This window comes from Crocuta crocuta, unplaced genomic scaffold (genome assembly GCF_008692635.1).
Source record: "Crocuta crocuta isolate KB4526 unplaced genomic scaffold, BGI_CrCroc_1.0 scaffold78, whole genome shotgun sequence".
In the NCBI taxonomy this organism is placed as follows: domain Eukaryota; kingdom Metazoa; phylum Chordata; class Mammalia; order Carnivora; family Hyaenidae; genus Crocuta; species Crocuta crocuta.
The window spans coordinates 902,028-926,777 of NW_027532617.1; the positions used below are offsets into that span (position 1 = coordinate 902,028).

Genomic DNA, 24,750 nt, shown 5'->3' on the forward strand with positions numbered 1-24,750 from the left:
CTAGAAGTTTAAGTGGCAGATCAGAGGAATATCTTAGAGCAGTGGAAGTGTGCTCAGACAGTGACCTCTAAAGTATATTTTAGCATGATAAAGGAACAAAGTGGGGCTAGGAATGGGCCAGATGAGATGGAAGAACTGGTATAAAAAGGCTGAATGCTTGTAGATGGGGGATAAAATGTGTCAAGCAACTGGGATATCCATGAATAAGAAATATATATTTAGTAAAGAAATTAGTATTGACCAATTTATAAATGCTGTATAACCTTAGTGATGCAGAAGAGTGAGTATGAGTGCGAGAATGAAAGGAAGGAAGGAAGGAAAGAAAAGGCAGGCAAGACTGTTGGGTTAAGAAGAAAATTAATTCTTGGAAAAATCAGCAATTGCATCTGCCAGTGTGGAGGTTACCTAAGAAACAAAACAAAACAAAACAACTCCAGGCTGCTTTTTGGTAAATGATTATGGTAAAGTGAACAGTGATCGATCACAGGGAGGGCCTCCATGCTTCTTACTAGAATAATTAGATTGTTGAACCCTTACTGATTTCCTGGGTCTCCAACGAAAGATTCCTGCAAGTCAAAGGGGCACAGGGTCAGAGAGAGTAGTGGGGACACAGGGTGGCCTGTTACTAAAGGGCCCTGGGTGTTAGGCGTAGAGGTCTGTAAGTGAGCGCTGTTATACCGTCCTGGTAATGCATTATTATTATACTGCGGCAGAACCAAAGTTCACTTAGGTGGGGTAGAGTATTTAAGGGATTACTGAATTTACTCAACAAGTGAGAATTACTTAGGCAGAGGAAATATGAAGTTACACATATAATAGAAAATTAGCTTTCTAATCCATATACCTGGTGACTCATCACTTATACAGCTCATGGGCAATATCAGTTGAGAAATAAATAATTACCTGGCACTGTCTTTGGTACGTTTTCAGTTCTTGTAAAAGCTTCTGATTTTCATCCTGTAACTTATTCCTGCTTAATGCTATTTCACTCACAGCTGATTTTAATTTTTCAATAATGAACTCATCTTTTTCACTGGCTTCACAGCCGTGATCCAGTTCACATATCGACTGAGGAACGTCTGAGCTGCTGTCTTCTATGCACTGTTTTTTACCATTTAGTTGAGTTTGGTAACTTTGTGCCTGTTTCTGAGAAAATGGAGACTGTCTCAATTAAATGGAGAATATCATATTTAAGCTTACATGAATAAAATTCAAGAATGATAGAAAACAGGAAAAATCTTTAAATAAGCCTATAATGAAGCTTTGCTCTTTGTAATTCAGCCTTGTGTTTTTTTCTAAAGCCTCAATTTTGGATGACATAAAGAGAAAATATATTTGTATAACCTCAGAGTCAAGATGTAGAGTAGGGAGGGGGCTTGGGGTAGGGAAGTCTTATTAAGCAAGAGAGAATATTTTGAAGAGGAAAATTGTGGATGCGATTACACAATAGTAGAAAGTGTCTGTATGATGAAAAATAAACAAAATTAAACAAAAGCAGTTGGATTGTAGGAAAAAGCTTTCAACACATGTAACGGGTTAATAACTCTTAAGGTACAAAAACATCTACACATCAATATGAAAAAGAGAACGCAAAAGGAAAATTGGCAAAGTTCATAAATAGGCAATATGCAGAAAAGGAAATGAAAAAGGCTTAAAAGGATATGAAGAGATGCTTAACCTTATAAGTAGTCAGAGAAATGCAAAAGAAATCAGGCCAATATTACTATCAGTCCAAGATGGTAAAAATCAAAAGACTGATAACATTCATTCCATGTTGGTGAAGGTATGGGTACTCCCATAGACTGCTCATGAATTGTACATTACTGTACTCTTTTGGGAGGTTATATGCTAGTGCTAATTTAAAAATCTGAATGGACATAATACCCTTTGGCTCAAGAATAATGTCTAGGATTTTTAACCTAACAAAGTAAAAGTACTATCATTTAAAGATATCTATCGAAGGATATTTTTACAGTATATAAGAGCAAAAAAACTAGAAACAACCTGAATGTTCATCAGTAAGGAAATGATTGAAAGAATTATGGTATGTCTACTATATACCATGATATATATATATGATAATATAAACCATATACTATCAAATATTATGCAGAACTAAGTAATTGACTTCAAAGAGTATCCATGAGGAAAGATAATTATTATTAAGTAAAACAAAATTTTAAAAAGGAAAAATACACAACTTCTCCCAAATGCATATTTTACATGTTTGTACCAACAAAACAAAAAGTATGGAAAGAAAAACACCTATTAAGTGTTTGTATTAAATGGATAAGAATGGAGTAGAAGCTATTAATTTTGCATTAGATTATTTTGTATTGGTAAATTCGGAGAACATAACAAACTTATATAATTCAAGTAACTTAAAGAATGAAAAATAAGAAACAAAACAAAAGTCAAACAAAAACCATAGTTTCCAACTGGCTTTAATAAAAATTCCAAATTCCTCAGACAAGACTTTAAGGCTCATTATAACTCATCCAACTCACCAGCCTTACCATCTCCTACCCTTCCCCACCTTCCATACAGACTCCCAGCCAGTTGGCTCATTTTCTATACCCAGAATTTGCCTTTCGCTCTCTTGCTTCAGTGATTTTGCTCATGTTATTTCCACCACCCAAAACATACTCTCAAAATACTGTATATCTATTCTTCAAGGTCAAGGTCCAGTCCTGCCCCTGCTGAAGGGTATTTGCTCACTATCTCAGCTCCAATTTTTCCCTTACTCCTCTGAACTCTAAAAGGATTTCCCATTCACTTGCCTTAAATTATCTGTATATATGTACGTTCTCTGTAACGTTCATCTGTAAATATGTAAATATGTTCTCTCTACCTCTAAGCTGTAGGTTCTTGAGGTCAGAGACCAAGCAATCTCAGACTTTCTAAGTGATTTGCCCATAGACACGCAAAAAAAAATGTTACTTAATGACATTAACAAGGGATACTTTTAAAATTTAAGTACCATCCTCTGAGACATGAGGACTAAATTCACCATTACAAATTTTCATGAACTTGTGATTTTACCCAGTGTTAGACCTGTTCTGGTTATTTTCCTCTGGTTGGCATTTCTCTCTGTAATAACATTATAAAGACAGTAATTGTTAACATCTAATTTTTTTCTAAGTTAGAGGATAGTATTAGATAATGTACCTGAAATTGATTACACTTCTCAGATAATAATTTTTGTTGAGCATCTAAAGAAACCAGATGAGTCTGATACAGTATCTCTTGCTTGTCCCATTCTCTTGACTTTGCTCTAAATTCCTTTTTAAAAAGTGGAGGCACAAACATAAGTTGAAGAGAATTATTCATTTAAAAGCACAACGAGTAAGGCTTCTTTCATTTGTACATTTTCATTCTAAAAAACCATATCCATTCTTTCTCCCCATTAGGAAACCAAACAAAAAGGGTATTAAATCATTCATCTTGGATTTATTACTAGACATAGCTTCTAATTTCTGTCACCAAACCTGTATCCTAGGTTTTGTTTGTTTGTTTGTTTGTTTTTATGGGGTGGGGCTTGGATTGATTTAGTGACTTTGTCCCCTTGTGGCTTTCAAAGCTGTTGTCCAAGATAAAGCCAAGATCAACTCATTCCTGGGAACAGACCATCTGTTTTAGGCCTCATTTAGGCAGTGCCCCCTTTTAAGTATATGATCATACCTGATGATAAACAGACTACATTTATTAATATAAATGGAAACAGGTCATTTAAAGTTATTGACTTTGGGGGTGCCTGGGTGGCTCAGTCGGTTAAGCATCTGACTTCGGCTCAGGTCATGATCTCACGGTTCGTGGGTTTGAGCCCCAAGTTGGGCTCTGTGCTGACAGCTAGCTCAGAGCCTGGAGCCTGCTTCTGATTCTGTGTCTCCCTCTCTCTCTCTGACCCTCCCCTGCTCACGCTGCCTCTCTCTCTCTCTCTCAGAAATAAATAAAAATATTAAAAAAATTTTTTTTAAAGTTACTGACTTTGATCCTCACATTCAATAATTTAAAATTAGGTACATGAAAACAGGGTCTTCAGTAATAGTGACAAATTATAAAACTAGTCTCTAGTACAAAATAATATTTTAAAATTTTAAATATTTAAAAATTTAAAAAAGATTTAAAAAATTTTTTAAATTCCTGTTTACTTTTAATTTAGAAAGGAGCCTTTGGGTCAGAAGTCAAAATGTGGGCGAGGTTTACTTACACTGTTCCTACCTTTCAGATATACTAATATTTAGCATTACCCACTCAACAATCTCAATCTTGAAAATAAGTATTTCCCAGCATGCTTTAAGAGGAGGCAGGAGCATTAATCTCAGTTCTTTATGAGTTCTACAACAAGTAGAAATGAGCTCAAGAATGAGGCCAAACAAGCTAGAAATATGTGTCATAGACACATCAGCATGTGCTCATAACAGTCCTGGCTTTCTTGATCTTCCAGATGTGTTGGTTTCAAGATTAGCAGGCCAGCACAATATACCCGGCAGTTCTGGGACCACACAGAGACCTAGAGAGCTCTATGAAGATTTCTGTAGAGACTGGAGGTGACCTACTGGGTTCCAGAGGTCTATAGACTGGCCCAAACCTCCAGAGTAAGTTCTCCATGCTGGAAAAGCTTTTCTGGGTCTTCAAGGTTGAGAGAGTCAGGGTCATTAAAATTAGAGTTCCTAGGGGAAGCTACATTATTATATACATGTTTTTAATCCTTTACTAAATAGTGGAAGATGGAACTAACATTTCTTTAGTGACTGGTATATGTCAGGGACTCTACAAACCTTTACCTGTAAGATGGGTTTAACTTTTGGTATGAAAATTTTCATACTTGTATAAAAGTAGAGATGAAAAAAACCTCCCATGTACCCTTCACCCAGTTTGACTATCATCAACTTAACCAAGTTTATTCTGCCTCTCTCCACACTTTTTTGTTGAGTACTTTAGGCCAACTTCCAGACCTCATGTATTTTCACCCCTAAATGTTTCAGTGTGCATTTAAATGTGTGTGTGTGTGTGTTTCTTCCATAACCACAATGTCACCTATAAGGTATTTTTAACCCCATTTATTGGTGAAAAAAAAATGAAATCTCTGTGAGGCTAACAACCTGTGTAAAGGTCACAGGGCAAATAAATGGCAGTGCCAGCTGAGCTAACCTGAGGAAGACATGGCAGAACTAGCTTGATACAACATGCTCAGTGCTTCAACTTTTTGTTTAAGTAGTATATTCACGGAACGTGACTGTTCACAATTTAACACAAGGAAAGGATATGGCTTTGGGAATCAATCAGTCAAGAAGTTAAGAAGTGTTTCAAATTATAAACTGTTATATTCTTCCACAACGACATGCTCTTTCTCTTACTAGACCAGTGAATAAATATTTGTCCCAAAAGACAAACATGCTTAGTTATAGACTAAAACTGGACCAACAGCCCATCTCTTACATATTAATTTTTCATATGGCTCCAAGTAAAACCAGGTACATGAAGTGCTTCCATAATTATACAGATTAAACTACCTACAGAGTGTGCTTAAAACATTTTATAGAAATACAAACATAGGTCATTATTTTGCTACTAATTTCATCTATAAATTCATGAAATATATTTTATACAAAAATGGAGTTCCCTAAATGTAAAAGTGTTCACACAAAGTACTTCGTATTAATTTCAGGCCTTTTTTTTTTTTTTTTGGTCTGTTTGGTCTGAACAGTTTATATGAATGTGATTCTCCCATAAAATCCCCTAAGAAGTCAACCAGAAGGCTAACCAGTGACTCAATCTCTGCATTCTCAGGGAAAGCTTATGTATTACAGGGCACGTCTTTAGGCATCTTCCATGAAACCAGGATCTTTCCAAGCCAGTCTGATCACAGCACCGTGACCAGCAGGTAGTTACACATGGTACATTTTCCTGTAGAGTCAATTTTACATATTGTAATTTTGTATTTTAAAAAAACCCTGTACATTATTCAGCAGAATGTAAAATTTATAGGAATTTAAAGCTAAAACGCAAGCCTTTCAGCAAAGTTCTCACAATAGGCTGGTTTTTAGGGCTGTGATTTTAGATTTGTTTTCTTTTAAAGATATTTTGAAGGGAAAATTTGAGAAGGATTGTTAATTGCAGAATAAAATGATGAAAATGAAACAGAACAATGACAATAGACAAGAGGAAAGAGATAAGAAGCATTAGAACAGGGAAAGGGGCAAACCTGGGCTGGAATTTGGGGAGTATGAGAAAGGAACAGATCAAAGATTCTTAGGTATCCACCTGGGTGACTGGGGGGTACCAACTATTATCTTCCAGTGAGGTGGAAGAAAGAGAGATCGTTGACTGGGGATGGGGTGGTGGTACTGGGATTTAGGGCTAGCACCCTAAATAAGTAAAAGAATAAAAGAAGAAACGGAGTGGGTTAACATGATAAGGGTCAACTTGAGGCCACTTAACAAACAATAACGGAGCAACACTCAGAACTCCGCTAAGGTTAGAGAAAGGAATTTATAGTAGAGCCTATCTGTTACATGACCTCTAGCAGAAACGCTCAAAAGCACAAGGAAGAAAAATAGCTGGTTTGTTTTTTCCAAGGTTGGGAAGTTAAGGGGATAAAAATAAGTGCATTCATGACACAGCAAACCATTTTAGGAACAGAGAGTGTCGACGTTCTGGGTGGTACGTGGTGGTTATCTTGGAGTGGCACTACCTCTTTAAAGAAAAAACCCCTGAAACTTCGACCCTGTTCTGAAAACCAGTACGAGGCTTCATTGGGGTTTAAGTGCCTAATAGTTAAATAGCCAGTAAGAGATTTATTAGATATTCAATTTAACTGACCCCAGGGATGTCCTTCAATTTCACTCAACATCTGCAGTTTCTTTGAACTTTTTTTTTTGGCTCTCCAAAAATGCTGATCTGTATGAAAGATGCATAAATCAAAGTGATGTTTTAATTCGCTAAGTGCCTAAAGGGAAGGTGCGCTAAGAAAATATATTCAATGAGAAGTTGATCTGGAATGGGGTTTGTTACCGCACCTGTACATACCATTGTGTACAGCAGAGACAAACAGCCCACGACAACAGCAATCAATCTTTATGATGCAGGAGGAAACTAAGAAAACACATTTAGCTCACCTCTAACTTCTGGTTCAAACTGCTCAGTTCAAAGGGTATTTCTTCTTTTGGGTGCAGCAATTCCTTTCGCCGAACTTTACTTTGTTTCATCTGGTGCAGTCTCAGTTTCTCAAAGCTATTTGTCAGTTTGGAAAACTGTATATAATAGAGAATGCTCACATTTTACTATTTCTGGTGCTTCTGACTTGATTTCACGGGAGTTTTTTCTTGGGTACTTCTTTGAAAATTTAAGTCATGTTTAGAAAACGTGGTAGGGGCACCTGGGTGGCTCAGTAGGTTAAGCCTCCGATTTCGGCCAGGTCATGATCTCATGGTTCCTGGGTTCGAGCCTTGCATCGGGCTCTGTGCTGACAGCTAGCTCAGAGCCTGGAGCCTGCTTCTGATTCTGTGTCTCCCTCTCTCTCTGACCCTCCCCTGCTCATGCTGTCTCTCTTTCAGAAATAAATAAAACATTAAAAAAAAAATAGAAAACGTGGTAATGTTTCAATGTTCTGATTACTGAAGACAGAACCAGTTATTAAAACTGATTATTGAAGCTGAGCACAATTCAGTTTTCATGTATATCTGGCACCTGACGAACTGCACAGTTAAATGATTCACTTCATAAATGTTTTATTTAGTTCTGTTTTAATTTGTGTAGGAAAGCTCACAAGTTTCAAAAACCAAGTTTTTTCTTTTACTTAGTGCCATCTTGTGTTGACAATTTTAATTTCAGTAACCCCAAGTATAACCGGTGTCTATTTTAGTCAAGAAAATTGAATACTTAATTTAAAAGAAACAAAGAGCACAAATTTATTCAAACTTGTGTCAACCCTAATAAGTAGGGTTGTGCTGTTTGAATAAATTTAAGTATCAAATTGATATCATCTTTTTCTTACCAATAAGAAAGAAAAACTTAGACTCTGGACTATTTTGTCTGTTTCTTGTTATACCTTCAAACAATAAATTAAAAGCAGCATGGTCCAACAACATCTGTGAAGAAATGTCTATATAACTGTTTTTAAGAGTTTTTTGGCTTCATTTTATTTTTTTTAATTTTTATTTTTTAATGTTTTATTTATTTCTAGGAGAGAGAGAGAGAGACAGCGTGAGCAGGGGAGGGTCAGAGAGAGAGGGAGTCACAGACTCTGAAACAGGCTCCAAGGCTCTGAGCTGGCAGTCAGCACAGAGCCTGACGCGGGGCTCAAACCCACGAACTGCGAGATCATGACCTAAGCGAAAGTCGGACGCTTAACCGACTAGGCCACCCAGGCGCCCCTTGGCTTCATTTTAAATTTTGAAACAATTAAAGATTCACAGGAAGTTGCAAAGATATTAAAGAGAGGTCCTCCTGCCCCAGTGTTTTCCAATAACAACATCTTGTTCAAGTGCAGTACAGGAGTACACCCAGGAAGCTGACATTGGTACAATACACGTGTATAGTTTTATGCCGTCTCATCACACATGTAGATTTGTGCGACCACAACCTTGATCAAGACACAGAGCCACTCCATCGGCACAAAGACCTTCCTGCCTTTTGTAGTGATGCTCGTCGTCCCATCCCTAATCCCTGGCAACCACTAATTTGTTTCCGTCTCTACAATTTTGTCATTTGAGAATGTTATAAAACAGAATCAAACAGTATCTGAATTTTGAGACTGGCTTTTTTTCAGTCAGCATAATGGCCTGGAGATACACGCGCGTATCAGTAGTCCATTCCTGTTTACTGCTCAGTGTTACTCTGTGCTACAGGGAGAGCCAATGTTTGCTTGACCATTCACATATTGAGACATTTTGGATGTTTCCAGTTTTGGGCTATCACAAATAAAGCTAGGAACAATTGTGTCTACTTTATCTGATATTCACATAGTCACAATTACTTCCTTTTTTTTTCCAGTCCCTGGAAACTACTAATCTGATTGCTGTCTCTTTAGGTATGCCTATTCTGATCATTGCATATTAATGGAATCACATGTTATGTGGTCTTTTGTGCCTGGCTTCTTTTCCTTAGCATAATGCTTTCAAGGTTCTATGTTGTAGCATGGATCAAAACTCAATTTTATTTTTATGGCCGAATAGTATTCCATTGCATGGATATGCCACATTTCATTTATCCATTCCTCTATTGAAGGACATGTGGGTTCTTTCTACTTTTTGTATATTACATATAATTCTGCTATGAACATTTGTGTACATGTTTTTGTGTGGATATATATGTATACATTTGTTACTCTTGGGTATATAACTAGGAGTGGAATTGTTGGGTCATATGGAAACTCTTGGTTTAACTTTTTAAGGCACTGTCAAACTGTTTTCCAAAGTGACTGTGCCATTTCCCATTACTACTGGCAATGTATGGGGTTCTAATTTCCCCATATTCTTGCCGACACTTGTTATTGTCCATCTTTTTTATTATAGCCATTCTTGTCAGTGTGAATGGGTATCTCATGATTTGATGTGCATTTCCTTAATGACTCATAAGGTTAAGCATTCTTTCATGTGATTATTGGACACCTGTATACCTTCTTTGGGAAGATGTCTATTCATATTATTGCCCATTTTAAAGTTAGGTCATTTACTTTTTATTATTGACTAGTATGAGTTATTTTTTAATTCTGGATACTAGTCCTTTATCAGATATATGATTTGTAAATATTTTCTCTCACTTTGTGAATTGTCCTTTCACTTTCTTGGTGGCATCCTTTGAAGGACAAGGTTTTTTAATTTTGGTGAAGTCTAATTCATCTAACTTTTCTTGTGCTTTTGGTGCCAAATCTAAGAAATTATTGCCTGTCCAAAGTCATGAAAATCTACTACCTTGTTTTTTTTCCTGAGGTTTTATGGATTTAGTTTTCACATTTAAGTCTTTGATCTGTTTTGAGTTAATTTTTGTCTATGGTTTAGGTCTAACTTAATTCTTTTACATGTGGGGATTCAGTTGTCCCTTTACTGTTTGTTGAAAAGACTCTTCTTTCTCTGCTGAATTATCTTGGCACTACTTCTGCTTTCCTTTGATTAATATTTGCATGGTATTTTTCCCTACCTTTTTACTTTCAACTGATCTATACAGCTATATCTGAAGTGAGTTTCTGGAACACAACATAGATTTGGGTCATACTTTCTGAATTTAATCTGTCAATTTCCTTCTTTTAATTGATGTATTTAGGCAATTTCCATTTAATGTAATAATGATATATCAGAGCTGAAGCCTTACTTTTTTGTTGTTGTTGGGTTTTTTTCCTTCTGTTTTCCAGTTTTTGGTTTTACCCTTTTAGTTTTTTTGTCTTCAGGGTCATTAGAGCATTATTTAGAATTCCATTTTGGATTATCTATAGTGTTTTTGAATGTATCTGTTTGAATAGCTTTCTCAGTTGTTGCTCTAAGTATTATACTATATGTACACAACTCACTACAGTCTGCTCGTGTCAACATTTTACCAGCCCAAGTGAAATGCAGAAGTCTTACTTTGCTTTACGTCCCTTTGCCCTGACTCGTTTATAACATTATTGTCTTAAGTGTTTCCTCAACATACATTAAGAACCACACTAGACACTGGACACCGCTATAATTTTTGCTTTAGCTTTAAAACAATTTAGAAAACTCAAGGGAAGGAAAGCAGTATGTTTATCCATTTCTTAACTCTTTCCATGGTTTTTTTTTCTTCCTAATGTCTCCAGATTCTTTTGTCATCATTTCCTTTCTGCTAAATGAACTTTCTTTAGCCATTCTTTGAAGGTAGGCTTACTGTTTCAAATTCTCATAGTTATCTTTCATTCAAGAAGGACTTGATTTTCCCTTCATTCCTAAGGATATTTTCTCCTGGTATAGAATTTTAGGTTGACATTTATGTTCTTTCATTAACTGAAAAATATTCCACTTCCTCCAGCCTCCATGGTTTCTAATGAGAAGTCTGTTACCTGACTTGATTTTTCCCTGTAGGAAAGGTGTTATTTCTCTCTTGATGCTTCTGAGATCTTTTTCTTTGTTTTTTAGTTTTTAGAACTTTGTGTATGGTGTGTCTTGGTGTAGATTTCTTTGTGTTCATCCTGTTTGAATTTCATCCAGATTCTTGAATCTGTAGGTTTACATCTTTTGCCAAGTTTTTGGCCATTACTTCTTTGAATACTTTTTCAGTTCTGCCCTCCTCTCCTGGGACTCTGATGACACAAATTTCCAATCTTTTGTTACAGTACATGTCCCTTAGTTTCATTTTCTTTTAGCCTATTTTCTCTCTGTTGTTCAGTTCAGGTAATTTCTATTCTGCTATCTTCAAGTTCACTGACTATTTCCTTCATCCTCTCCATTTTACTTTTGAGCCCATCCATTGATTTTTTTTTTAGTTTAGTTATTGTATTTTTCAGAGATAGAACTTCTAACTGGTTGTTATTTACAGTTTTTCTTTGCTAAAACTTTCAAGTATGTTTGTAATTGGTCTCTGAGAAACTTTATCTGACAAAGATTTTTTAAAAATCTTTGTCAGGTAATTCTAACATCTGTATTAACTCAGTGTTGGCTTCTCTCAGTTGTCTTTTCTCATTCAAGTTGAGATCTTTCTGGTTCTAGGTGTGATGAGTGATTTTTTTTTATTGAAATTTGGACATTTTGGGTACTGTGTTATGAGACACTAGATTTTCTCTAGGGATTGTAGTTCAGCCATCCTTTTCTGACAGCATTCAAGCAGGGAAAGTGGGACACCGCCACATCACTGCCAGGGGCAGTGGGAGTCCAGGTCATGGCCTTAGCTGGTAACCTGAGACATTCCTTATCACTGCTGAGGAGGAGTGGGAGTCTTTGCTGATACCACCCTGACTGGAGAGGCATAGATGCCTTGTTACTGCTTCTTACATGGCCTTCAGTGAAACTGTAGTGAGGGTGAGTGGTCTCATTACCACTGAGAGTCAGTGAACATCCTGACTCCTAATTAGGCTTTCCTTGATACCACTGGGGTGGGGCGTGGGGAGTGCCTCACCACCATCAAATGAGCATACTAGTCCAGACTCTCCGTATGGCCCCCACTGATACCGTGGGTTGGGGAGGGCTTTTAACACCTAGTGGTGACAAAAGTGCTGGCTCACCACTCAAGTCTTCTCTACCGCCAGTCAGGCTGGGGAGCTGGGGAAACCTCCTGAAAGGTTGATGAGGGTAAAATCCAAGGCTATCTACTCAGTCCGTGCTAGTGGGATGGGTTCGGAGCTGAAGTTTTTTTCTGTAGTGTTGGGCTGGAGTAGAGCAGTTATTATCTAAAAGTGTGTAATCTTCGTAGGCTGCCTTTCCCTGGTCTTTTGGATGCAGAGAGCAGACATTCCTTGGGATTCTTTTTATTTGTTTGTGTCCCTTGTAGTGTCTGGGTTGTTAGCGTCTCTGTTACCCAGACTGGGATATGAGGGGCAAAAAGCAATCCCAGGGAACTCACCACCATGTTGCTTTTTGGGTACTGATGTTCTAGTTGGCATGCCTCTTTTCTCCACTTCTCAGAATCTTCTTATGTGATTTTATAAATGATGTCCAGGCTTTCTAGTTTTATTTGGCAGGGTCTAAATGAATCTACTCCATGTTTCCAGAAGTGAAAATCTCAAATATATCCACAATTTAATCATAGTTTCATTAAGGTTAGAAGGAAAAGAAAATAACCTCTTTTTAAAAAGGAAGCAATTTCTATGAGAAAGTTTTGATGGAATTGAGTTATTCAGGGAAGAGTGTGGTAAAGTGTATCTTTAAACTATTTTAGTAAAATGAAATCGAAAAGAAACCAGGAATATCAAAGAAGAAATCAGTAGAGTGAGCTAGCAGCAACCAAATCATGTTGGCCACAAGATACCATTTTCTGGTTAGAAAAATGACATATTACTAGCCATTATGCAAAACAATTCAAGTACATAGCACTTTCCTTTCTCTCTCTTTTACCTTCTCCCCTTTTTCCTTCTCTTTTGCTCTCCTTCCCTAGTGCTCTTAACTATCTTTTAACATGAGAAGAAAAGAGAAGCATTAAACTGCAGTGGAAGCAGATGGCTGCTCTCTCAACAACAATGTAGTGTTTCCAAAGTGTATTCTAGGAGACACCTGTTTACAGTGTTTACACTGTAAGACTGTACTACAGTAAAGTCAGTTTTAGCTTGAAAAATAAAGAGTTCCATGGTCAAATATGTTTTGAAAAATGATGGATTAAAAAGGCTAAATGGATTTGTTGAATATGCACTGTGAATGTCCAGGAGCAAAGAAGAGGTAAACAGCATTTCCTAAACTCTTATATTAGCAATCCACAGATTTTTGTGAAATCACCATAGGGATATTTGTTGGTTAGCCAGCAGCCAAGTCATAAAATAGAACTGCAAAGCATCAAATAGCAAGGATTCGTATGTTGAATGACTGCTCAGCACCTGTAAACAAGGTTCAAAACTTTTTAACAACAGACGTGAAAAAAACGTATGTATTAAAATTTGGGAAGCAGTGACTGAACCAATTAAATATAATTTAGAGATATCTTCACTTGTATCTCAATTTCTGTATTTTTTCAAACTTATTTTAGATTGTGGCCTCTCTGTTTATATTGAACTATAGTGATTCAATATATATGTTGGTATTTTAAAGCTTTATCTTTATGGAAAAAGAAGGTTGATTGACTTAAATGTTAAATGCTTAGAGTCTTAGCTAGGGAAAACCATTTGGTTTCATAATTCAAGCTACCATCTAGTGGCCGCTACGTAAATTGCAGGCAAAATGTCTAGACTTAATAGTCTTCTAAGATTATACTGTACTTATTAAGTGGCATCATATTTTTCATATTCTTAATGGCTGATGGCCTCCCTGAGAAGGTATTTAAGAAATAATTAACTACTTTAGGCTCATTTTATTACATTTTCACTTATAAAATCTTTGCACTCCAAAAATTTCATAATGAAACAGTATTTCCCACTGATTAATTTACTTAGTTAAGCAGGTATCTACTAGATCTGAGGTGCACAGGTGATTACTGCCCTGTGTGTTATCTGTGGTAAGGGAGAGAAGGCTTTTTGCTTGCCTTCACAGTGAGGTGATACAGGGATACATATGAAAGAAATTAACACCCCAATGCAGAAGACCTGCCATTTATGCAACAGTTCCACCACTAGCAAGTTATAAAGACCAGTTTTGTCCTTTCAATCATCTATATCATAATAGCAAATTTATTTTTTGTTCACATAGCTAATTATTATCATATAGTAGAGAGGCATCAGTCTTGCACCATGCTAACAGTTAAAGGGATGAAGAGCTGACAGTCTAACAAAAATGGCAATCTAATAAAACAATGAAAGACAGGGTCAAACATATAACCTGTAGTTAAAATAAAAGAACTATACTTATATTAAAAATAATCCATTTATATAAAATTATTACAAATTATAAAAAAGTAACTTTCATACAATTTTATATGTTAAAACATATATCAAAATGTGTTAAATTACTATATGAAATTAAATTCAATAGTTTTCCTTACTTGAGCTTTTAGGGTTTGTAGTTGTCCTTCGTAATTCTGAGTCATTGCTAAATTACATTTTTCCAGACTGTCCACCTTCTGTCTAAGTAACCCCACCTGCATCAAGAATAACATTTAATTTTGATTTTTCTAAATTTTGCCAGACAACATCAGAAACTGTGCAAAAGAGGAGTACAATGTAAATAAAACAGCTGCACCAAAAAAAAGAGTAAATATTTGTACTGCAGTTCTTAAACTAGCTATTAATAAAGTCACAAAACCAAACAGTGCTAGCACTATTCCTTTGGGCACACATTAGGACAGTACACTATGGATGTCTGACAAAAGATCCTTATCATCATCACATTTTAAATTAAGGTTTAGAATGCACTTTGCATTATCTTTTCAGGGGGCTATGTCATCATTACTCAGGCAGAACTTTAACAGGTACACTTTAGCTTTTAGTTTTGGTCCCACTGCCTTCAGTGGGAGCTCTGCTCGGGCAGGACCATGGAGCAACAGTTACATTTTCATAGGAAAGAAAGGAATAATATCTAAGAGCAGTTCTTAGGGGTTTGGCTTACAGCACTTGTCTGCTTAAAAAGCAGGTGAGGCGCCTGTGATGACCTGCCTCTACTATGGAGGAAACCAGATGCCAATAACTAAGTTAACTGTGCCGCATGAGAACTCAGTTAACTATGTTAAAACCTAAGTTCTATCGGGAGGCAAATAAAGGTAGAGAAATGACTGATGAACAAGTTGACTGATGATGTTTTAGTATATGATTAATGTAAACACCTTCTCTTATGTCTCACCCAAAAGAAAAATTCACAGACACAATAGTCCACACTAAAGCCTATGGTTTTCGTGAACTCCGTTGGAAGCCCGAGAGCATTTAGACACTCTACAACCACCACCATGACTGTAAGCAGCCTTACAGGGGCTGCCGGCGCCCCTCTTATGAGGGTGCCCGGATATACACATACACCCCCTTCACCAAAAACTTTTCTCCCTTGTCCTACAATCATGTTTTGCCAATTCACTTCTCTCAGGAAATATTCTTCTAGTAGATTAGAAAAGGCTCTTGAACTCTGCCACATCCAAAGACGCGGTTTTTGGACAACTGCTTTGTTTCTACACCTACAAAAGCACTCGTTGCTCGCAAACCATATTTATTTCACATATATTTTGAATGTCTGTTTACTTTTCTAGATGGCACTGACATTTTATATTTGTTCGCATCAGCAAGTTTTGATGGGTTTAGGATCTGATTGTCACTTACTTGATAGAACACATTTAGCACGCTATGATAGAGTTTTAAACAATAATAAATGCCACTGCTGATGCCTGATAAAAAGAATACATAATGAAAAATATATTCTGATGGAATAAATATTATTTATAACAGTCTGAGGAATGGACATTTTATTTACACATATACTCAGTACCTCTTGACCTTTCTGATCCAAACAAGTTTGTGCATTTGCCAACTCTTGATCCCGAAGATCTAATCGTGTCTCCAAAGCCCGCATCTTCCTTTCCCAGTCCAACTTTTTGTTGCTTACCATGATGTCAATTTGTTCCATTAATTCCTGAAGTTCGGCCTCACAAGGAGAAGCTCTGGCAATTGTTGAAAAGCAAAACACATTTTAAAAGAGTGAAATGTGAGGACAGGAAAAATTATTCCATTGCTCTGAACAGCTTGATCAATTATTTCCTCAAATTGTTCAATTATTTAAACAGGAAGAAGTCTGAAAGCTGGGGGATAAATTTTATATTAAAACTAAGAGCTAATTTCAGTGAATACACATTTTTTAAAATGACATTTTCTAAAGTATAGTTGCTGTCATAACATAATGCTAAAGTTCTTAGCGTAGGTGGTAGTGCATGGGTCTCCCAGAGCCAAAAGTTTTGACTTAGACAAGGGAGTCCTAAAATGAAAACACATCATGTGGATTATGCCAGAAACAAGATCACAATGAGAAAGTTAGCTAAAAGAATAAAATTAAATAAAATAACATTTTTAGAGTGGGTTGATTCTATGGCAAATCCTAATTATGAAAAATGGCTCAATGCTCTACGTGTAAATATACACGTACCTCTGTCTATCATTAACTTGAGTAAATGTGATGGCAGACAAACTGGGACTTCAAGCATACCTATCTGAGATAGAAGGGCAACCCCAGGCAAAGTAGGACCAGATTCAAGGATACTAACTGGGCTACAGTGATACTCCTCTAGGAGGGGAACCTGGCATGATCTAGCTGGTATCCCTTTGGAAGGAATCTGATCAGGCAGGTGTGGGCAGAGTAATATGTCTTTAGATAATGGGGATACTATTAGTCAGATGGGGGGCAATATCTTGGGTCTTAGAGGGTCTTTATTTATTTATTTATTTTTACAAATAGTTTATTGTCAAGTTGGTTTCCATATAACACCCAGTGCTCATCCCCACAAGTGCTCTCCTCCATGCCCATCTCCCCCCTCCCCCCCCCACACCCATCAGTCCTCAGTTTNGGTTTTGATTTGTATTTCATAGAGGGTCTATATTGAAACAAAATCATTGGTAAGAGCTAGATTTATGGAGATGCCAACTGTGCTTCTAGGGCAGGGTTCTCCTTCAAAGAAGCTGAAACATCCCACAGGGATCTGGTATAAGTCCAGTCATTCAGACTAGACATGCAGGTAGACTGCTGGAGCCTCAGATTTTAGCCTAAGGAACACACAAATGTCCAGATTAGAAAGCAAGTTATTTCAGCATCCATTCAATGGTGGTGATGAGGCCTCTAATATATTTGTGTGGGCTGGAGGAAAGCATTTTTCTCCACTTAGTTTCAGCAAATCAGAATTTTAGAGGTCATTTAGCACTTTGAAAAACCTCAGGCTTGGAGAGGTCAAGGTCACACATCAATTAGTAGAATAGTCAGATTTAGATCCTAGGCAACTGCTTCCCATTGTAAGCTCCTTGCTGTGCACCACACAGCAAAATGCATGATGCTTTTTAAAAAAATTTGTAATGTTTTTCAGAGACAGAGAGAGACAGAGTATGAGTGGGGAAAGGGCAGAGGGAGGAGAGACACAGAATTTGAGGCAGGTTCCAGGCTCTGAGCTGTCAGCACAGAGCCCAATGTGGGGCTCAAACTCACAAACCGTGAGACCATGACCTGAGCCAAAGTCAGACACTTAACCGACTGAGCCACCCAGGCGCCTCACATGTGCTTTGAATAAGAACTTGCTTGAAACATATAGCATAAATTAGTTCCATTGCAATAGGGTTAGAAACAGGTATTAGAAGCCAAAGAAGTAAGAGTTTCCTGAATCACTTTTCTAAAATGCCCAGTCAACCTGAACACGGGATACCACTTTGATTGATCTATTCAACAGCAAATTCACCAGTTTTGACATCAGAGAGCTTTTAAGCACAAAGTGCCATTCTAAAGTCTTCTAGAATTCCTGGACTAAGGCCCAAAGGCTCTCCCACTTTTACTTAAAACCTAACACCAAACTGAGGAAAAGGAAGTACTGATTCCTCTATAAGAAAGTTGATGGGATTTTAATTGGAGTTATGATGTGGGGAAAAACAACAGAATGAAAACTTTTCACACTGTTTTATTTTCATAACAACATGTATCACCTTTTATCATAAATACAATCTGTTTTTTCCTGCTATTGTGAGCTCTGAAAGCAAAAGGGCTGTATCAGTCCTTCTCATCACCATCTTCCTGGAGCTTAGCACAGTGCTCCAGTGCATAGCAGATACTCAATAAAGTTTTGAAAAATGAACAAGTGAACTCTTCTCTTCACTATCTCCTTGACAGGTAGGGCTGCACCACGCTGATGGAATTGAAATGTAGGCTGAAGCAGAGTGGCTGAAAGAAAGTAATGTAAGCTGCTCATCGATATTGTTAAATAAATGAGTGAAAGGTTTCTTTCTTGATTATGACTATGCTGTACAAATTAGGATAGTAGACTCAAGGTGAAGGGAGTTTTACAAGTCATCTTGTCCAACTACCCATCCAGTGTTTGCAAACTTTTCACAGTCTTAAGAGCATCTTCTATGATGCCCCGCTGGTCAGATTCAGGAGGTTTACAACTGAGCCCGAGATTCTGCATCGCTGACACAGATATGAAGCGATTCTGGTGCAAGCTAGGGTTTGTGATCTGTTTTGCAATATCACTGCCAAGAGGTCATCCAGCCTCGATCTGAATTTTTCCTTGACCAGGTCACCACTGTCTGAGATTGCATCTAGATAGCAATGAGTTCTTTAAAGTTCTTTCTTATATCAAAGAGCTTTTACATCCACTTCTAACTTGAGCCACCAGAACCATACAGAACAAATGCCTTTTCAACATAGTAGGCTAACTGTACTTGAATATAATTATCAATATGTCAAATACAGCTCCCGGTGTACCTCCGGGTTCTTCCAAGTTTTCTCAGCATTCGATAGTAGATACTGAACATTCAGAGAATGGCCAGAACCTACGATAACAGGCTCTCACCCACAACCTCTACAGGAGCAGTCCTAGAATTGTCAGGACTTGGTCAATGACTGACAGCTGCCTTAATTTTTCCCCCTACTTCCAACTCGGGACCAACTGGTGAAAACCAAACACGCTCTCCAAACCGATCACACAGGATGCCCCGCTTCTACTAATCCTGCCTCCAGTTTCCCTGTGCCAACCACCTGCATATAAGGAGACCATACGTGAAGCCTTCTCTTTTGTTCATTGTGAAGCTTTCCCACCTTGCCATCGAGTCTCTGCCGGACTCAAGTGCTGGTTGCTGACTTCCTTGCTATAGCAACTTTTCAATAAATAGGCTTCAGTTGTTCTCACTTGGGTAGTCTTTATTTCCACAAGTATCTTTATTTCCTTCAATCGCTCCTAGAGATTTCTTTTTTCTCCACCACTCACTACCTAGTGTACTACCTAGAGAATACAAGACGCTTAACATACATTTGTTGAATGTATGAAAAAGTGAATGGTAAGACCCTCCACTGAACAAGTTCCTGTGTTGACTTCCCCCTTGAAATGTACCATTCAGAAGATTAATGTAATACCCTAGGTACCATCTAATCAGTTTAGAGAGGGACTCTCACATCCTTTGTTTTCGGTGCTATATATACTTTTAGTCAAGCAGATGAAGATCACTCTAGCTTTGAATCTGAGAGGGGGAAGGGCAAAGCCATGATATTATACCATTTCATGGTGAGGTTGTTTGTTTTTTTTGTTTTTTGTTTTTGGGGTTTTTTTTTTTTTTTTTGGTCCAAACATCTTTTTCACACATGCTACAAATAATACCACTATCTCGCACTTGTTTTGTCCTTGGGGGGGTGGGTGTTCCAAGGAAAGGGGTTTATATGTTTCCTTATTAAATTTCAGTGTGTGAGTTTTAGCTTCTCAATGTGGGTTGCTATCACTGGTCCTTTATTTTTTTTTAATTGAGAGAGAGACAGAGCACGTGCATGCGAGCAGAGGAGAAGGGCTGAGGGAGAAAGAGAAAATCTTAAACAGACTCCATGATCCATGCAGAACCTGACATGGGGCTCAATCCCATGACCCTGGGATCATGACCTGAGCTGAAATCAAGAGTCAGTCAACTCACTGAGCTCCCCAGGCATCCCTAACCCTGGTTCTTTAATGAAGCAAGCATTCATTCAGCGACTGCTGCCCACTGGATGAGGAACTGGGAAGACAGAGACACGAGACCTGCTGCCTGCACAGAGACACTTGCAAGGCAGGCACAACAAGAGACTGACGAATACATGCAGCTCTTTTGGGACTAGAAAGGAGGGGCTACTGAATGCAGATTTGGGATGGGTTACCACAGAAACTTATATTTTGGGATCCTGTTTCTGACAGAAAATATATTCACTATACCTCCTTGTTTTATGTCAGCTGTGGATTTGAGAAGCATTATTTGTTTTACATATAAATGTTTTTTTTCCCCATACAAGTGACTGTAAAATGTCATGAAAGACAAGATGGAGGACAGAGCTCTATGGCAGCTTCAAAGCTCTTCAGGGTGACAGGGATCCGATGATTATTTTTCTTATAATCAGTTTCTAATCCATTTAATTAACCTTACAATTATTTCCCCCCACCCACCCATAAAAATGTCATGAAAAGCCCTGTAAAATATCATGGCAAAGTCCAAATTCTGTCAATATGCTCGTTGACGCACCAGCATATGAGCCCTGTGAGCCAAGGCTGATCTTGCCTGCAGTGGTCAGGGCATGTCCCTGCTGAGTCCTGGTGGCCATTGGTTCTTCTGGATGCTCTCAGACCACCCACAACTCCTTCCAGAGTATTACCAAAGATTTAGTCAAACTCAGGCTTATACTAAACTCAGCTTTCTGTCAAATTTAATATTCCCTTTTGAAATTCAATTGTCTCATCATCTAGGATGTCTTCCCTTCTTCAGTTTTTCAGAGATAATTAGGAGCTGTTGAGCTGTCTCAGCATCAATATTTGCTCCTAAATCTAGAGAACTTTAAAATAAAATACAAAAGGCTTAGTTTAGCCTTCTTTACAGAGCTGAGCACTAACATTATTTATATTTTCATTTCTTCCTTTAGTCAAATGCTGACTGACACTATGCTAATTACTTTCCTGTTCTTGCTCTCCTGGATCCTCACAATGTCCCATAAAGTAGGACTTATTATTCCTATTTTAGAAAAGTTAAATGAGGCGCTAAAAAAGAAAAATGTCTTCCAAGTCTTTCAGCTTTGGAGACTAGATGGATTGTATCTGATACCTTGAGACACACAAACCCTGACCCTCACTATTGGGTTTATCCTTGGTAGCAATTCACAAGAAAAGGATTCTGGGGTCAGGACAGAAGTCTTTTTTCTTTTTTTAATGTTTATTTTAGAGAGAGAGAGAAAGAGAGAAGCAGAAAGTAGGGGAGGGGCAGAGAGAGGGAGACAGAGGATCTGAAGTGGGCTCTGAGCTGAGAGTGAAGAGCTCGATGCCGGGCTCGAACCTATGACTTGTGAGATTATGACCTGAGCTAAAGTCAGACACTTAACCAACTGGGCCACCTAGGAACCCAGAGGATCGATGTCTTAAGCCAGAAGGAAGGGGCACACTGAGACTTGCAGGGTGATGTACCAGTCTAAGGAGACTAGAGTCAAAATACCAGGATATCAAATTTAAAGATGAAGAGAGCAAAATAGAAAGGTGATGATATAAATTGAGGTAGTAGTGGCCAGTGTGTTGGAAGGGACAGGGGAATGGAATGTGGAGTCTCATTCCAAGTAAAAAGAGCTGGAGTAACATAAATGTCCATGGATGCCCATCAGGTACAATCCACCCAGTCTCCATGGACATGTATATTACCCCAAAGTCCTTTCATATATAGGTTTACATACTGCTTCTTATAAGGGCAGACCTTCATCAGATGGCTATGGTTGTGGTAGGGTCCCGTCCCTAAGGAAAGGAAAAAAACCTCAAGGCGACCTGGATATACACATACATGACAACATCCCTCATGATCTTGAAACATAAGACCACTTAATCAGACTGCATGTTTGTGTGTTACCATATATGGGAGACAAAGAAATAAAACATATATAAAGGACTCTGTCACATGGTGTTTGGGGCTCAGTTCTTTGGGTTAGAACCCAACTGAGCAGTGCCGGCAAGAATAAAGTTGCTTCCTGGAAAGAAAAGCCTCGGTGTCATGACACTGTGTGAGAATCCTGCTACATGGTGACCGTATGATCGATTATCCAAACTAGGACAATTCTGAAAGTGAAAGGGGGCACTAATGATAATCATGCCAGGACGATAGGTATAAAGCAGTGATTGCTCTGGGCAAACTGGGATGTAAGGTTTATCTACCCATCATCAAACTGGAAAACAGAAATGGATAAACAAGTTTATAAAAAAAACTGAGTTCATTGTGGGACATAGATAGCAGAATAGAAATGGATCTTTAGCTCAAGAGAGAGAAAAGCGGGTTTAAAAAACAAATATGGGAATCATCATGGAGGAAGGGAAGGAAATGAGGAAAGAAAGCACAGACAGAAGAGAAAGAGGAGACTATGGAATAGTCTAAGAAAACGGTTTTCAAAAAGTTGAGGAGCAATCATATTGGGTCTTCACTTTTCTAAAATATTTTCATGATACACATCCAAAAATGCAGTCACATATTATTTGACTTGGGTCTATCGCTATATATCTGGCTATCCCAGTATACTTTAACCTTTCTGGGTGGCTCACAGACCCCATTCTTACTCCACACCTCAAGTACCGTACCACACTAGAAACGTAAGAAGGGCCAAATGGGAGAATCCCCAGAAGTCCCAGAACCCACTTCCACAGACGTGTCTGTGATGTCTGCCTGCTCGTTAGTCAACTGTTCCTCCTAAAACTGTAAAGTGAAAGACTTCTACTTTGTGAGTCCTAGATCAGAACTTAACGGTTCCCCTTGTTCAAAATTAGTTACCAAATTATAGCTAAAAAGAGCTCTTCTCAAGTACTTTCCTTGTTGTCCAAAAAACGCTATTTACTGTCATCATTAGTGTGTGCTGACTTAGTGTTACAATGCTTATTTTTTACTGCATATTTGAGATGGTGGCTCATATTCAGTCCATTCTTCTCCCTCATCTGTAATAAGCTTAATGTTGGTATGTAGAGGAGGTATAAATCCTGTTATTCCTAAAAAGCATGATTAGAAGTACTTTTAAAGGCCTTCATCATAATCATCAAAGAAAGACATTTATAGAAATAAAATGCAATGTGATGGCTTCTGACTCCCTATCAATGTTTCATCAGAATTCTAGGCATATCAAATCTAAAACATACTTTTATGTTCTAAAAAGAATGGAGGATCTTTTAAACACCTATATTACAGACAAATTTTTTCGTGAAACTTTTTCTATAATGACTATTCATTTTCTTAGTAACATCTTGGCTCACAGATGGAATGATGTAAAAAGTGACATATTAGCAAGCACCAACCCCCTTTCTTCAGGGTGATTTTTATAAGTCTCTAGAAGCACAAGTAACTTCACTATCCTCATAAACTTATATACCTGAAGTATTATTTCATATTAATACACATAACCATAGTACAATGAATAATAAACTACATATGCATTAGTTTGGATTCTATAAGCCAATCTCGAGGACAATTAAAATTCCCTCTTGCTAAAAGGTCTATCTGGTGAAAGGCTGCAGTGTTAGTACCCATGAGGATAGTCATTTAACCCTTTTGCTATATAGAATTAGAGCCAGCTATTTCACTGCGTCCCAACAGCAAAGAATTGGGCATATATTGATAAAATCTGGTTTTCCAATGTTAGGAAAACAGGAAAAATATGGTTTCCTGAATGTGGGAAATGAGCCTTCTAATGCCGGCTTGTTCTGACATAACTTCCAGATCTCTACCTAAAGCCTGATTCTGAGCTGTAGACTTCTATATCCAACTGCCACTCAGCAGCCCACAGAACCTCCGTGGGAATCCCAAACCTCATATGTTCAAATTAGAGCACTCGACCCCCTGCACCACAGACCTGCTCTCACTCCAGTCCACTTGCTCTAACTGAAGCCACTGCGCAGGATAAAAACCCTCTGGAGCGGAGATTTGTGTTTCTCTCAAACCCCGGAACAACAGTTCTATTGGCACTGCCGCTTCACAGTATGTACCCTCAATTCTGACTACTTCTCACCATATCCAGTAATATAGTCCTGCTCTGAGTCTTGTTATTTGTCTGATTGTATTCTTATCTCCTCCATGGCTAGTTGCCTACCCAATGTCCACCCTTCCTGTCTTCCATAACAGACCTCCAATGTTACTCAGAGTGGAAATGTGTCCAGATGAAAACTCAGCTACATTTGCCAGTCTCCCCTGGAGCTAGGCATGGCCACATAACAAAATCTGGTCTGTGAAATGTAAGTGGAAGTTGCCACGAGGCTATTTAAAGGAGAGCCACAGTAGTTGCTGTTGGTGTTCTAGGCACCCCTCACACTTACCACCTGGGGGCACTCGGCCTGATTACCAGGGGACAGAACCCGCATTTCGTTGCCTGAGTGCCTTCTCTTGCCACTGGAGAGTCTTCTCTTTGCTACCTGTGTGACAGGCCAGAAATAACAGGAAACTGAAGCCCTCACAGGAGCAATCTTCAACCAATGACTGTCAGTTACCAGTGTATACACACACATTTGCTCCTTGGATGAAATAATTCGGGG

The 24,750-nt window shown here is 38.1% G+C and overlaps 1 protein-coding gene across 6 annotated transcripts in view; it reads right to left on the bottom strand.

Moving 5' to 3' along the window:
* The window catches only part of DEUP1 (deuterosome assembly protein 1), an 85,704-nt gene that overhangs the window by 48,654 nt on the left and 12,300 nt on the right, over nucleotides 1-24,750 (bottom strand). For 4 of the 6 annotated variants that reach the window (XM_077780632.1, XM_077780631.1, XM_077780633.1 and 1 more), the window contains exons 3-7: nucleotides 16,002-16,173; nucleotides 14,575-14,670; nucleotides 7,122-7,256; nucleotides 3,169-3,282; nucleotides 904-1,146 (exon numbers count right to left, since the gene is read on the bottom strand). In XM_077780632.1, coding sequence (XP_077636758.1) covers nucleotides 904-1,146; nucleotides 3,169-3,282; nucleotides 7,122-7,256; nucleotides 14,575-14,670; nucleotides 16,002-16,173 — 760 coding nt within the window. Of the gene's footprint in view, nucleotides 1-903; nucleotides 1,147-3,168; nucleotides 3,283-7,121; nucleotides 7,257-14,574; nucleotides 14,671-16,001; nucleotides 16,174-24,534; nucleotides 24,631-24,750 lie in introns of all 6 variants that reach the window. The other 2 variants (XM_077780634.1, XM_077780635.1) reach the window with 2 other exon arrangements.